The sequence below is a fragment of the Vipera berus genome, assembly GCF_964194415.1.
Source record: "Vipera berus genome assembly, chromosome: 3".
Taxonomy (NCBI): domain Eukaryota; kingdom Metazoa; phylum Chordata; class Lepidosauria; order Squamata; family Viperidae; genus Vipera; species Vipera berus.
Genome location: NC_138204.1, coordinates 21393098 through 21410070, shown reverse-complemented (window position 1 = coordinate 21410070; position 16973 = coordinate 21393098). Strand labels below are relative to the sequence as shown.

The window sequence follows — 16973 nt, the reverse complement described above, 5'->3', positions numbered from 1 at the left end:
TATATTATTGAAAGAATTGTTTGGATCAAAGCCATCAATGTTTCTTCTGTCCAAAACTGAAATGAAGCTGACAATCACTATGTTACAATTGTTTTTGATCAGAACTCACAGAAAAAAATGTGCCTGTAAGCCCGTATAAAATATTAAAAGTTGTTATAGATATAGCATTGACTAACTGGCTCTCTTTTAGGAATGTTTAATTTATTTCAGGCTTCATATTTTAAATTCAAAGGATAATTGTAGGGTTTGTTTGATCAAGAATTTTGTTGTTAAATATCTAAATATTGTCTGCTTTCTCTTCAGCTATTTGCATCATATTGGTGCATTTATTGATAAGATACAGACTGCATTTTTTGCCAGAGAGTGTTGCTGTTGTTTCTCTAGGTGAGTACTGATAGTAGCAGGAAAATTTATACTGTTCTGTTTGAATAAAAAATAGTCACTGATATTTTCAAAGACCAGATTGTAATTTAATCCAATTATTGCTTTTTGTTATTTGCCTATATATATCATTACCTTCATAAGATTCAACAGTGTAGAAGAAAAATCCTGTGAGATTTATTAGTGTGAAGGGGATAAATAATATGATTGGTTCCAAGTCAATTTAACAATTAAACAATTTATTAGACAGATTTATATGTCCAGACCCCTTCATGGATTACTGCCTTGTCGTGGCGAAGGGGCTTGCGTAATTCAATGAAGCTATGAGCTATGCCGTGCAGGGCCACCCAAGACGGACAGATCATAGCAGAGAGTTCTGACAAAACGTGATCCACTGGAGAAGGAAATGGCAACCCACTCCAGTATCTTTGCCATGAAAACCCTATGGACAGTACCAAAAGGCAAAACGATATGACGCTGGAAGATGAGCCCCTCAGGTCGGAAGGCGTCCAATATGCTACTGAGGAAGAGCAGAGGGCTAGTACTAGTAGCGCCAGAAAGAATGAAGCGACTGGGCCAAAGCCGAAAGGACGCTCAGCTGTGGATATGTCTGGTGGTGAAAGGAAAGTCCGATGCTGTAAAGATTTTTTCTCCATAGGAACCTGGAATGTAAGATCCATGAATCAAGGCAAGCTGGACGTGGTCAAACAAGAGATGTCAAGACTGAACATCGACATCTTAGGTATCAGCGAACTAAAATGGACAGGAATGGGGGAATTTAATTCAGATGACCATCAGGTATACTACTGTGGGCAAGAATCCCTCAGAAGAAATGGAGTAGCCTTCATAGTCAATAAAAGAGTAGGAAAAGCAATACTGGGATACAATCCTCAAAATGACAGAATGATCTCAGTTCGAATCCAAGGCAAACCATTCAATATCACAGTAGTCCAAGTCTATGCCCCAACCACCGGTGCTGAAGAGGATGAAATTGACCGGTTCTATGAAGCCCTACAGCACCTTATAGAACTAACACCAAAAAATGATGTCCTTATCATCATGGGGGATTGGAATGCTAAAGTAGGAAGCCAAAAGATAACCGGAATAACAGGCAAGTTTGGCCTTGGAGTACAAAATGAAGCAGGGCACAGGCTGATAGAATTTTGTCAAGAGAATACGATGGTCATAGCAAACACTCTTTTCCAACAACCCAAGAGACGGCTCTACACATGGACATCACCAGACGGTCAACACAGAAATCAGATTGACTATATGCTCTGCAGCCAAAGATGGAGAAGCTCTATACAGTCAGTAAAAACAAGACCAGGAGCTGACTGTGGCTCAGACCATGAGCTTCTTGTTGCAAAGTTTAGGCTTAAACTGAAGAAAGTAGGGAAAAGCACCAGGCCAGTCAGGTATGAATTAAATCATATCCCCATTGAATATACAGTAGAGGTGACAAATAGATTTAAGGAATTAGATCTGATAGACAGGGTGCCTGAAGAACTATGGACAGAGGTTCGCAACATTGTACAAGAGGTAGTAACCAAAACCATCCCAAAGAAAAAGAAATGCAAGAAAGCAAAATGGCTGTCTGAGGAAGCTTTGCAAATAGCTGAGGAAAGGAGGGAAGCAAAAGGCAAGGGAGATAAAGAAAGATACGCCCAATTGAATGCAGAATTCCAAAGAATAGCTAGAAGAGATAAGAATGCCTTCTTAAATGAACAGTGCAAAGAAATAGAAGAAAACAATAGAATAGGGAGGACCAGAGATCTTTTCAAGAAAATTGGAGAGATGAAGGGAACGTTCAATGCAAAAATGGGCATGATAAAGGACCAAAATGGCAGGGACCTAACAGAGGCAGAAGAGATTAAGAAGAGGTGGCAAAATTACACAGAAGAACTATACAAGAATGAGCTTAACGTCCCAGATAATCACAATGAGGTGGTCACTGACCTCGAGCCAGACATCCTAGAATGTGAAGTGAAGTGGGCCTTAGAAAAGCTGAGCAACAACAAAGCTAGTGGAGGTGACAGTATTCCAGCTGAGCTATTCAAAATCTTAAAAGACGATGCAGTAAAAGTGCTACACTCAATTTTCCAGCAAATTTGGAAAACTCAACAGTGGCCACAGGATTGGAAAAGATCAGTTTACATTCCAATTCCAAAGAAAGGCAGTGCCAAAGAATGTTCAAACTATCGCACCATTGCACTCATTTCTCATGCTAGTAAAGTTATGCTTAAAATCCTACAAGCTAGACTCCAGCAGTATGTGGATCGAGAACTACCAGAAGTACAGGCAGGATTTCGAAGAGGCAGAGGAACTAGAGATCAAATAGCCAACATACGCTGGATCATGGAGAAAGCTAGAGAGTTCCAGAAAAACATCTACTTCTGCTTCATTGACTATGCTAAAGCCTTTGATTGTGTGGATCATAACAAACTGTGGCAAGTTCTTAAAGAGATGGGAGTACCAGAACATCTTATTTGTCTCTTGAGAAACCTATATGCGGGCCAAGAAGCAACAGTGAGAACTGGACACGGAACCACTGATTGGTTCCAAATTGGGAAAGGTGTCCGGCAAGGCTGTATACTGTCGCCCTGCCTATTTAACTTATATGCAGAGCACATCATGAGAAAGGCAGGGCTAGATGAATCAAAAGTTGGAATTAAGATTGCCGGAAGAAATATCAACAACCTAAGATACGCAGATGATACCACTCTAATGGCAGAAAGTGAAGAAGAACTAAAGAGCCTCTTGTTGCGGGTGAAGAAGGAGAGTGCAAAACTTGGGTTGAAACTTAACATTAAGAAAACCAAGATCATGGCATCTGGCCCTCTCAATTCCTGGCAAATAGATGGGGAAGAAATGGAGGTAGTGACAGATTTTATTTTCCTGGGCTCCAAGATCACTGCAGATGGGGACTGTAGCCAAGAAATTAAAAGACGCTTGCTCCTCGGGAGGAAAGCCATGGCAAATCTAGACAGCACACTAAAAAGCAGAGACATCACCCTGTCAACAAAAGTGCGTATAGTCAAGGCTATGGTCTTCCCAGTTGCAATGTATGGCAGTGAAAGTTGGACCATAAGAAAGGCTGAGCGCAAAAGAATTGAGGCCTTTGAACTCTGGTGCTGGAGAAGACTCCTGCGAGTCCCTTGGACTGCAAGGCGATCAAACCGGTCAGTCCTAGAGGAGATCAACCCTGACTGCTCTTTAGAAGGCCAGATCCTGAAGCTAAAACTCAAATACTTTGGCCACCTAATGAGGAGGAAGGACTCACTGGAGAAGAGCCTAATGCTGGGAAAGATCGAGGGCAATAGAAGAAGGGGACGACAGAGAATGAGGTGGCTGGATGGAGTCACTGAAGCAGTAGGCGTGAGCTTAAATGGACTCCAGAAGATGGTAGAGGACAGGAAAGCCTGGAGGAACATTGTCCATAGGGTCGCGATGGGTCGGACACGACTTCGCAACTAACAACAACAACAATATGTCCAGAACGTGAGTGACTGCGATAAGGGTAGTCACTGATTATCATGGCTAACAAAGGTTTTAACCGACAGCCCTCATGTTGAAGGTTCTGTAATCATGATGATTTTACATATTTGTTTTCAGAAAGAGAGTGAGTGAAGGATGCAGATTATTATTGTGCAAGGAAGAATGGCAATATCCAAAACCCTCTCTGTAGATCTGGCACTGCTGTTGGCAGTTTCAACATTTTCTCTGCCTGAGTTAGATCCGAGCTATGAAAGATATAATCTTGAGCATTCTGGGACTCATTTTTACCCTGCCTAATAAGTGATTGATATGAAAGCTGTCATAGGAGCATTTTGCTTTGCTATTTTAGAATAGAGTTGGGATGGAAGAGTAGCTCTCCAGCTGAGTCTGAGCTGTTATTTCTCCTGATCCTGTGTGGCTTAAATTGGTGGACTTTTTTTTTTTGAAATCCAGATATTGGCCTATAATTCCCCTTGTCATCAAAGTGACTATTAGCTAAGTTATTGTGCATGATGGATGGTATTGACCAACAGATATGAAGGTAATCAGATTGAGCTTGGCTGGACTTTGAGAACCCTAAGATTAGTAGCAAACAGAGAACCACCTGTTTCTGGATTATGGTTGTTGTTTCAGCCATTGAGCAGACTGTTCCTATAAATATATGAATAGCTGTGCTACATTTCTCAGGCATCACAGGAAAAAGTATAAAAACTGATAACCTGCATCATAAACAGCATGTGTGCTCACATTTAGAGGGAGGCAGACAAGAGTACTTATGAACATAACTCACAGGGTGAAGTAAAGAATTTATGATGTGATAAACTTGTGGTCCTTTGTCTCCCTCATTTGTGATTAGGTAAATATATTCTCTTAAGTTGAGCTCAACTCCTCATGCCTGGGAGAACCTTTGGGACTTTCCGGGCTAGTTTAGAATCCAAGTACCTTTAAACCCGACCCTATTTAGCTTATAAGCATGGACAGAACAACTAGATTTTACTGCTTGCTGGAACTAAAGATGACTGTGAATCAATATTGGCTTGTGGGGACTCCATGGATACTGTTTTTCTTGACAGCAGTATAGAAGTGATTTGCCATTGCTGTCTTCCGATAGAGAGAAATGGGCCAGTATTAAAAACCACAGAATGAAGCTGGTTTAAATGTAATCCACATAACATTTTATAATCTACAGTCGGACTTCTTTACCACCTCCTTGAAATATTGTAGTGGTACTCTTGTGCTACTCCAGAGCCCTTCAAAAAAATTCTGTAGAGCATTGTCAAAAGGTGGCAATTCAAATGAGTTAAAGTAATATTAACAGTTTTGTTTCCATGCAGCAAAATAAGCAGTTCCACCCGATCATGATGAATCACCTGCATGTCCCTTACCTTTGGTTAGATACATAGAAACAGTTGTTACCATTAACATAATTATTGTGTCATCAGTATATGAGCCTTTTCTTTCTCTTTATATAAATCCAGTTCTCTCAAGACCTTGCCATAGAAATTTAACTCTTTTGAGGACACTTTTAATAACGGGAAAGAGAAATGACTTACATGAATATGGTCATGGTAGTGTCATACCAGTTTTCCTTTGAATTGGAAATAGCATAACTGAAGCTAGCTGCTTTCACTTAGTTTTGTAATCAACATAAAATGCTCAAAATTAAAATTCTGAAATGCCTTCTCTAGCGCTGGACAGAAGTCCAGATTTGTTTGCCTTTGGAAAGACCCTGAAAACATGACTCTCCCCTCAGTCACACTAAGGCAGGGTATTACATGAGCCATCAGTGTGTGTTAATGTGGGTGAGGTGAAATTTGATTCTAGCAACTATAGGTATTTGTATGTGATTTCCTTGTCCTGCTCTATTTATTTATTTCTTTCTTTATTTACTTTCCATATTATTGGGTTGTTTTTGTTGTCAGTTGCCTAAAGTTATATGACAACTGCTGCTAAGTTCTTCAGTTGCCCAACTCAAGGCATCGTTAAATTGTTCTTTAATATTAGAGCAGCTAATAGCAACTGTAGAGCTGTTTTCAGTTTCTTGTTCTGGTCTCTTAGCAGATTGGATTTGTTATTAATAACATCATGACAGACAGGATAAGCCCAGAAGTCAGAGCTTTATGAGAAAATTGCAGGCGTAATGAGGGGAGGAAGGAATACAAGACCTCCGTTTGAGACTATACTTACTTTTACGTGATTCATACGCAATGGTTTAAAACTTCCAATTACCACATGAACAAATGAATTGTTCTTTGCCTTTTTTTCTTTTTCTTTTTAGGCATCTTGATGGGTGCAGTTATAAAAATTATAGAATCTCAAAAACTGGCCAACTGGAAGGTATATCAGCAGTTTTTACAATATATTATATGATTGATGCCATACTTATTTTAAATAATTCAATTTTAATGCCCAACTCCCAATTAATATTTTCTTCATTCCTAAAGCAGGAATGGTCATTTCATCTTAATAAGCTGTACAAACAGCTAGATGGGAATTCTAGGAGTTATAATCCAACACAAAATGGAGTATGCCTGTTTTGTATTTCATAAACTCCTTTCCCAGAGACTCATCAATCACTTAGTTTTTATTGAGCATTTTGGGGGGAAATGAGGGAACCTCTTCTCCTTTGTACTTTTTGTTAACCCTAAAATGTTTTTGGACTTTTATAAAACTTTGAGATTTCCTAAGCCACCGATAAGCAACCTGCAGTCACCAGTACACTTTTGCAGTCTCATGGAATGAACAAGGCCAACGTGTTCAGTGTAATTTAGGGGATTTAAGAAATTAAGAAATGAAGGACTATGGCACACAGTTTACTTCTTAAATTCCTACTTCAAATTGGTTTGTTTTACTTGTAGTAGGTTAAGAGTAAAAGTAAGTACATTTAGTCCTTTAGAGCCCACCAAAAGGTGAAAAAGAACCAAAATCTGCCCTAGTCACATCCAATTAAAGACTGCATTCTGAACAATCAAAAGAGCTGCCCTATATATATTTGAATTCCAGTATCCTTAATTTTAAATATAGAATTTTAGATTCTTCATGCCAGTGGGTGATACTTAATAATAATACATTACTTCACTACATTTTCTTCGTTATCATGTTGCCTATTTTAACAATTCAGATATTAGGGTAGTACATTCTTTGACGTTTCTCAGTTCTCTCTCTATTTTCTCCCCAAGGGCAACCCTGTGAGGTGGGTTGGATTGAGAGAGAGTAACTGTCACGAGGTCACCCAGCTGGCTATCATGCCTAAGGCGGGACTAGTAAAGAAGACGACCAGCAACAAGCTGGATGGGCTGAATTAAAATGGCAATGGAAGACTTAAACTAGGTTAAGAACAGGTTATCCTGAAGAAAATCTATCTGTATGATGACTAGGAGTCAACACTCACTTGGTGGCACATATTGTAATAAAATGTTCCTATTTTTGTTAGAGATGCTGGATTTACCTTTGTTCTAATATGATATTACCGGTAGTCCCTTTCTCATATATCTCATAATTCCTTAATATTTTTGTTTGTGGTATTTTGCAGGAAGAAGAAATGTTTCGTCCTAATATGTTTTTTCTTCTTTTACTTCCTCCAATTATATTTGAATCTGGGTATTCATTGCACAAAGTGAGTCTTTTTTTTTTTGGTTTTTTGTTATAATGGTTTGTATATTTAGATTTAGATTTTATTAGATTTATATACCGCCCTTTCCCGAAGGACTCAGGGCGGTTTACAGGGCACTTTAAAATCACATCAATATAAAATACAAAGTTAAAAGAGAATTAAAAGTTTAAATTATCCCTGAAAATAAAACCCCAGTTAAAATTCTCAGCCTGGGTCAGAGAGCTCAAAGAGCCAAGTCTTCAGGTCCCGGCGGAAAGAGTGTAGGTTAGGGGCAGTCCTGAGCTCCACGGGCAGCTGGTTCCAGAGGGCAGGAGCACCCACAGAAAAGGCCCTCTCCCTGGGTGTTATCCGCCGACTCAAGGTCATTTACAATAGTAGAACAAGCAGAAAATAATATTTCAAAATCCACCAACCATAAACAATAATTAAAATTACATCTAAAACCCTCTAAAAGTGAACAAACTTTTCTGGCTATATTTGTGTTGAACTACCCTTGAACTTCGAAATAAATACAAATGACAGCTCTCTGACCCTTTGCTAACTCTCAACAGACTAAACTCTCTCACACAGGTATCTGAATAAAGTTTCATGGATGTTATGAAAAAGTGCTCCTTTAGCTCAAGTTCTGTCCTTTTAACCACATAAAGGTTGCTTCCACTTGTGGAAGTGAATTGGATTAAGCAAATAGGCACTACTGCAAGTGAAAGAAGGGAAATATTTTGCATCAATGTCCTTTTCCCTTTCTGTGATCTCAGAAAAGGTAAAAGACTTTATTCTAAAGGTGCTTTTTTTCAAAAGGCAACTGGACTACGTTGTTCCTTGGAGACATTTCGCTTCTCATCCAAAGATCTTCTTCAGTTATGACTAAATGGTGGAGGATGACAGGATTTATATTCCTTGCAGTCATTTGGTCATTAGCACTCTTTCTCAGCAACAGATAGACTGCTAGTGACCAGATCACTGCAATGAATATAAATCCTTCCATCTTCCACCATTCAGTCAGAACTGAAGAAGCCTTTTGAATGAGAATTGAAAAGTATTCAAGGGAAAACATGACCTGGATGACTGAGAATTTCCATATAGATGTAAAAGACTTTACCTTTTTCTCCTGGATCCAAGTCCAAGCTAAAATATGCCAGACCAAAAAGCACTTCCTTTACTTCTTCATATTAGAAAATCTATAAAATAATCAAAATATCCAAGAAAATATGGTTGTAGTCCTCTTGTTTCCTGAAATTCTCTGAAATGTCATTTGTTTTCTGGATGTGGAAAGTTCTCTTATTTTCCACGTTTTATCTACACTGAAAGAAAATATATTTCTAAAAATATAAGTAATGAAACATTGGGATGACACTGTACAAACTCCCTGTGGAATTAAAATCTAACTAATTTCCTTGTCTGTCTCTTTAATTCTAATTTAACTTTGAATACTAAAAGTTAGAAACAGGAATGTGTTTCTGGAAGATACTCAAAGTTCCAGTTGTCCTGTTTTTTTCACACGGGTGGTACATATTAGGACCTGTCCAAAAAAAATAAAAAGTCAACTATTATCTTATATGCGAAACAAGAGCAGAATTACAGGTAGTGGTTGACTTACAACCACAATTCAGCCCAAACTTTTCATTGCCCCATTTTATGACCTTTTTGCCACAGTTGTTAACGAATCACTGCAGCTGTTAAGTGAATTGTGCTCACAAATCTGGCTTCTCCCATTGACTTTGCTGGATGGAAACTGGCTGGGAAGGTTACAGATGGTGATCACCTGACCTCAGGGTAGTGAAACTGTCATAAATACATGCCAGTTGCCAAGCACCCAAATTTTGCTCATGTAACCATGGGAATGCTGCAATGGTTATAAGTGTAAAAACTGGTCATAACTCATTTTTTCCAGTGACATCATAACTTCAAACGTTCACTAAACAAATGGTTAAAGATTGAGGAATACCTGTACTGTACTTTGTTTATTCAAATTGTATGAGGAAAGCTAACGTTTCAGCACAGGTACAGTTCCTTCCTGACAGCCATTCGTTATCTGGAATTAAGTGTCCATACTGTTTACCATTTGAAAAATAATAATCACATTTGCAGGCACCTGTACATAAGTAGAGAAAAGCATTAGATGTTTATCTACTTGAGTTGCTAGACTTTGTTTCTGGGTTAGCTGTTCAGATTCTTCGGAAAATAGGTCCCAGGATTTCAGTTTGCTCAGCTCAGGAATTCATGGAAATCATTGATTTCGCCCAGATCATTGAGGGACCAATCCATGCCAGGCTTGCCCTTTATATCTGGCTTCTGTGGTTACCCGGAATGCATTTGAATGTGTCATTCCTGAATAAGTGGGAAAGGGTATTGAAGCTACAAACCGGGCAACTTTTTATTTGATCCACACTTTCTCTACCTGCTAACGCCCACACATAGGGTGCCAAGGTTGTGTCCATTCAGTAACAGAAAGAAATCATCAGAGATAGCCAGTTAATGGAAAGGCCCAATGGGCATACTATGGGCCTTGTCTGTCACCGAGCCTGCTCTCTGGACCAGCATTTTTGTTTCTACCTTGCCTTGGTTTAAAAAGCCATCCAATACAGGGCTTTTTCCTCAGGTCTTAGGTTAGAGTGGGTGGTGAAACTCTTACGAGTTTTTTTTTCCTGGATAGTTTTCTCTTCTTGGGGTGGTGGTGGTGGTGAACAGTTCCTTCTTTTCTGCTTCATTATATGGTTTTTGTGTTATTGGTATAAGTTGCCCAGCATTGTCATCGAGTAGGGCAATTTTATTAAACAAAACAAAAAAGGAAAAAAGGAAAAAAAGAAAGCAAAGGTGAGCCTCAATCTGCACGGATAGTAATGTTCTTGGATCTGAAAGTCCAGTTTGTTCATGTTAGATATATATGATCTACCAATATTTCCATATGGATGAGGATATGTAAAATGTAAAAGCACATTGATTTGTGCTTAGATTGTAAGCCGCCCTGAGTCTTCGGAGAAGGGCGGGATATAAATGGGATAAAAAAAAATGTAAAATGTACATTTTACATAATGTTTAGATTCAGATCCCGACACTGATTGCAAGTGATATTTGGTTTAAAGCGTTTGCAAAACTCTTCTTTGTTATATCTCCCTCGAATTTTCTTATTTTAGGGGAACTTCTTCCAGAACATAGGCTCCATCACCTTGTTTTCTGTGATTGGGACAGCTATTTCAGCTTTCATAGTTGGCGGAGGAATTTACTTTCTTGGCCAGGTGAGGATGTGCATGCAGAACTTTGTTCGTTGTGGTGTGGAATGCTCTCCAGAAATTAAGGACATATAGTTTTTCTTAGCACATATATTCTTTGCAAACAACTTCCCCTAATGCATTTTTAATGTTACCCTTATGAAAATGTCCATTTTTGGCTTACTTCCTTCTAATATACACTCTTGTAATGGTATTTTTTATTGGAGAATCCCTTCATAAGGGCTTAAATATATGCAAAAGCTAATAATAAAATATAATTATTTTAGATAAATTAAAGCAATGTTTTGAGAGCCAGTTTGGTGTAAGGCACCAGGCTAGGAAATGAGATATTGGGAGTTCTAGTCATACTTTAGGCATGAAGCCAGCTGGGTGATCCTGGGGCCAGCCTTTTCCTCTGTGTCCTTGGAAGAAGGCAATGGCAAACCACTTCCAAAATCTTGCCAAGAAAACTGCAGAGTTTAGGTAGTTGTCAGGAGTCAAGATGCTCAAAGGCACAATAAAATAAAATGAAATAAAATAATAAAACAATACAAAATAAGTAGTGCTTTATATGACACAATGATATCTGCGTTTTACATTTTCCTGGAATTATTGCATTTCAGAATCTTGCATATATCTGATCAGTGCCATATTCTTTTCTTTGGTTATTGAAAATCTGAAATTGACTTCCTAGAGTTATTTACCATCCTGTCCTTTGGATCTTCTACATCAGGGGTGTCAAATTTTCAACGTCAAGTGACGTGTCCTGACGTATTGTGACTTTTCTTCCATTGCCGGCAATGGTGTGGGCGCAATATTGCCATGACACATCTGGCCCACGGGCTGGCAGTTTGACATCCCTGTTCTACATTATAGACATCATTTTGCTTTTCAGGTTGCAGGCATTTTACATGTGGAAACAATAGTAATTATTTCCCTAGCTAAAGCAGGTACTTTTATAGTCTGACTTTCAGATCATTTTAATTAAATCCCAGAACAGCAGAGGAAAGGCAGAGTATTCGCACAGGGGAACTGCCAGATAATTAATTACTACCACAGCAGCGACTGTATCTTTATCAAACAATGCAAAGCAAGATGATAGCACCAGCATTTAATGTTTGTAGTAAATCATAAGTGGCTTATATTTAAGATAGGACTGTTTGTGCTGAGAGTTCATGTAATATGTTCATGAATAGCTGAGAATTTTAATTTTAATTTTAATTGGGGGCTTTTACTTTTTCAGGGACTGTTGTAATTTTTTTAATCGTTTTGAACTTTTGTATTTCTTGTTTTAATTACCCTGTAAACCGCCCTGAGTCCTTCGGGAAAGGGCGGTATACAAATCTAAATAAATAAATAAATAAATATTTTAGAAAGGTAGAGTTGGAAGGGACCTGCAAAATAATCTAATCCAGAGGTGTAGAGCTTTTCAGATGCAAGAGCTACATTCTTAAAAAAAGAGCCAGGACAAAAAAGGGGACAAGGCTAGGACAAAGGCTAAATTTGATTTGTATTGCCTATTTAGTAAAACTAATTAAATTCAGATAATATGATTGTTCCCCCCTCTATACAAGATTTTCTCCTTATTGTCTCAATTAAAAATAATGTCCAGTTAGTTTTGTGGTTGGACCTAAGATTTTGGGAACTGCATGTCACTTGGAGAATAGTCCAATACTGGAGAATTAATGACACACCAGACATTTCTGGATTAAAAGTCCCAGCATTCCTCAACAACTGGCTAGGGCTATTGGGAGCTGCAGTTCAGCTCAGTGTAGGATCTGCAATGGAGATTACTGCTTCAAGCCTTTGAGCATATGATGAAGGACAGCTCTAAATGGCTTTTACATTTAGCAATTTCCTCCCCTTTCACATCAATTTAATCAAAGTCTGCTCTCTAAAGCAGTATTTTCCAACTATGACAAGTACCAAATGTATAGATTTCAATTCCCAGAATTCTCAACAATGGCCATACAGGCTGGAAAAATTTTGGATGTTGAAGTCCACATATAGAAGTATTCAAATTCTATATGTGATTCTGATCCATTAAATTCTGGTTAACTAAAAGAAAGTTGAAATTAATTAAAAAGACAAAAAGAATAGCAGTTTAAAAAATGAAAGAAAATAATTGCCCCAGGCAAGCCTCACATTGATTATCTTTAATGGAAAAAATATTGCTAAAAGAGTGGTTTCTTTGCACAAATCCATCTATCTCTTGAAATCTATTACTGAATCTTCATTCTATAAGCACTTTTGTCATCAGAGTGATAACTACTTTGATGGCCCACAGTTGGAGAAGGCTGTAGTATAAGTTTGCAAATGATCCTAGATCAGGGATAGGCAACCTTGGCTCTTTTATGACTCGTGGACTTCAACTCCCAGAATTCCCTGAGTCATAAAAGAGCCAAGGTTGCCTACTTCTGTCGTAGATCATCTTGCTATTGCTTGAAGTATGACTCTGATCTTAATTTTCATTTCACTCATTCATTTCATTAGTTTATGCTTCATGGGTTAACTCTATATGCATATTACTACTGTTTTGTAGACATATTGCACTTAAGCCTAAATTGTCTGCTTGTAATTCCTGAGTGTCAGATGGCATATACATTTTAAAAAATCTTATTTAATTGTTGAGAACAATGCGAAGTTATAGCTGCAGTTCTTTGGTATTGGCCTTTATATGCATTGAGTTCTTCTCAAGAACCTAGGATGTTGTAATGTATCTATGTAATATATTTGGAAATGCAAGCTGTGTAGGCTTGTGTAATTGACTCATGGAAATACTAAGTATTGTCTAAAATTTCTGGGTATGGCACCCAGTGTGTCAATAACCACTGGGACCACCATACCTTGTCGATTCCATAATCTTTCAATTTCAATATTTAGATTTTGATAGTCTCAAAGGTGCTTTTTCAAAAGGCAACTGGACTTTTTTTTCCCCTTGAAGATGTTTCATTTCTCATCCAAGAAGCTTCTTCAGTTCCACTGAAGATGATATGATGTGCTGAAAGCACTATTTGTTGATCTGGGCAAAAATGACATTGATTAGTAATCTTTAAGTTGATATTTATCTTATAAAAATGAAATTGCTGCAGTGAGCAGATCCTTGCTTCATTGAACTATACATTAATAACTTTAGGACTTTTTTACATTTCATGGTGAATACATGAGTGTCTTCAGCATTTTATGAGAAATTCAGCTCTTCTACTATATTAGGTTACAGGAATGTTCATCACAGCTTTATTGAATGCTAGGCTCTTGAGGGAGACTGAAAGATAGCTTTTCTTGAAACATACAGAAATCCACATCAGGGCAATACCTTGGTGAGAATAGAAGATTTATGTTCCAAGAAATCTTCATGGGAAGTAAATCTGGCAGTTTCCTCATTTTTGAAAATACAGAATCCATCTGTAAATTCAAACCAGGAAACTCACTTTATGATCCTTGAGCAAATATGCTTGTTCCTTAATAGATGGAACAGAGAAGTGGAGAGTAATAGTTAAATTTTACAAGATGTTTCTGTTTTTGTCAATTTTTCTAGGCTGATGTAATTTATAAACTGAATATGACTGACAGGTAAGTTTTGAGAGAACTAATCTTTGTGTGTTTGTAGGAGTCTTCAGGCTGCTACAATGAACACAGTGACTGCATTTATTAGGTTCTTGATTCCTGAGCACTATAGTTAGGCAGGATGCTGATTACTATACTTGTGGCCAATGTTAATGATGATAATAATGCTTACCTATGGTTTAGGAAGATAGGTGGAAATGTGAATCAAAGAGGATATGGGAACTTAACATGGCATAGCAATGTGCCTTCAGCCTTTTAATTGTAAAGAAGTGGTCATTGCTTCTTAATTTTAATATATAGCACTGGATGACCCCATGGTTTGGCTAAATCTTTATGTATTAATTTTGAAAAATTCTAGAAAATGGCTAAAAGATTACCAGAAGAGAGCAGATATCTATATCTTAGGTGGGATAAGGATCTGAGGAATTAACTGCAATGATTAGAAAGATACCATTGTAATTCTATATTAACTTGTGTATTGTTTGTTAAAATGTTAATGTTTAAATAGAAGAGATATATGTGATGATAAAAGTTCTCCAAAGTTTTCTGGATGTCCTGTTAAATCAGAAAAGAAATCTAAAGCGCAATCTGTTAATAATATTAAATTAAAAATTTAGTTTACTTATGATATAATGAATATCTGACATTGAGTAGGTTGCTTTGAAATATTTGAAAAAATACACTATTTTTATTCTTCTTGTTGATAATTGTTGGTCTACATGGAATGAGATTCATCTTCTGTTAGAATGAGAAAAAAACTAATGCATTCCAGGATAATGATTTAAATCCATCGATGTATTCCAGGCTTGCTGAGTAAGCATCAAACCTTAGTAGCATTTAATAATTCAGACATTATGTTAATGTATTTATTGGATTTCCTGACAGTTTTGCCTTTGGTTCCCTGATCTCTGCTGTTGATCCAGTAGCTACTATTGCTATCTTTAATGCTCTTAATGTGGACCCTGTGCTTAACATGCTGGTCTTTGGAGAAAGCATTCTCAATGATGCAGTCTCAATTGTCCTGACAAAGTAAGTACATTCATGCACATGGATGAAATTAGTGCTCATTTAGACAAAGAATAATGTGCTTCTTTAAACACTACTTATTTTAATGTAATAAATATATGTAATATGCACTTATACTCTTTCGCTTAGTATGCTTTTTAACCATCATTCCTCCTTAATTGTCACATTGATGCTTGCCACCCACTCATATAAAAAAGCCCCAATTATTCTTTCTCTTAGGATCCACAGATGTACAACCTATATTTAATTACACATAAGGGCAGGAATTTGTGTTGGGGATTTTCTTCAGCACTATAGTCTTTATGAATTTTTTTAAAAAATTCTACTTCATATGAGAAGCTGGTGTGTAAATTCATTCTGTTTTCATGGCTTATATTTGTTGCAGTATTAGTTTCTGGGTTTGAGGCCAGAAATAGAGTTATTTTACACATGTTTACAAAGCTCTGTTTTGTGTGTGTGTGTGTGTGTGTGTGTGTGTGTGTGTACACACACACACACACATATACAGATCTCTCTCTCTCTCTCTCTCTCTCTCTCTCTCTCTATATATATATATATATATATATATATATATATATATATATATATATATATATATATATATATATATATAGGGCAAAATGGGTACTTTCTGATTGCTTGGTTTGAAAGTCATGTAGGTGAAAGTACATCTTGATTAATTGGATGATGTGCCTAAGGATATTTTATTTATTTTTAAAAGCTTTCTATAGGTGACTTCACATATACATATTAATATTGTCTGATTTGTCAAGAATCTTATTTCTTGCCAACCTTAGTCATATTAGGATCTGGAAATATTTTCATGAAGTATATTCATTCATTCATTCATTCATTCATTCATTCATTCATTCATTCATTCATTCAACTCATCCCTACATCCCTTCCTGCCTGCCTGCCTTCCTCAGAATATAAGCTTATTTCCCTCCCATGTTCTCATTTGCTTGAGGATCAGATGAGCAAACATCTTATTTTTGATTCTGTTATATTGTGCCTTCTTTTTTTTCTTTGTCTGTGAAAGATCTGTTAGAAAGATTTCATTTTTTTTGCTGTAAGTAGATACCCTCCTGGCTTATTTTGTATCTTTAGAACAGCTGTATTTCTCTTTGAAAAATAGTGCATCTTGACTTGATTGAATGTCTTTTGTCATTCCCCTAGACATATTACAATGAAAGCATTTTAAGAGCAATTTCAACAATAACAACAAAATTAAAGCATTTACGGATTCTGCATTCCGAATCCCAGACTTAAGATTCTAATGTGTAATCCCCTTGGTTGTCCTTGTTTTTTATTATTATTATTCTCAGTACAGCAGAAGGCTTGACGAGAGAACATACATCTGATGTAAATGGATGGCAAACCTTTTTACAAGCACTGGCTTACTTTCTGAAGATGTTCTTTGGTTCTGCAGCACTGGGGACTCTGACTGGTCTTATTTCTGCATTAATATCCTTTGCTTTTAGATAAAATAAATATTTGCTCTTTAATAATAACCCTTGGTAACATTTCTGAAGATGATTATTCTTTTAAAACATAACATTTTTATTAGCAAGAGTTAGCGAGTAACAATTTCAGTTTTGCATGAAACTTATATTTGTACAAGACTTTCATTAAGGCCCAAGTTGCTCTATAATAACTCATCATACTTGCTGATGTAGTGTTGC

General features: G+C 37.1%; 1 protein-coding gene across 3 annotated transcripts in view; it reads left to right on the top strand.

The window, feature by feature from the left end:
* SLC9A8 (solute carrier family 9 member A8) overlaps positions 1 to 16973 on the top strand; it is a 68052-nt gene that overhangs the window by 19762 nt on the left and 31317 nt on the right. For 2 of the 3 annotated variants that reach the window (XM_081322855.1, XM_081322856.1), the window contains exons 3-9: positions 304 to 384; positions 6155 to 6213; positions 7409 to 7492; positions 10624 to 10725; positions 14237 to 14271; positions 15151 to 15294; positions 16617 to 16755. In XM_081322855.1, the coding sequence (XP_081178981.1) occupies positions 304 to 384; positions 6155 to 6213; positions 7409 to 7492; positions 10624 to 10725; positions 14237 to 14271; positions 15151 to 15294; positions 16617 to 16755 (644 nt within the window). The remainder of the gene's footprint in view (positions 1 to 303; positions 385 to 6154; positions 6214 to 7408; positions 7493 to 10623; positions 10726 to 14236; positions 14272 to 15150; positions 15295 to 16616; positions 16756 to 16973) is intronic. The other variant, XM_081322857.1, reaches the window with a different exon arrangement.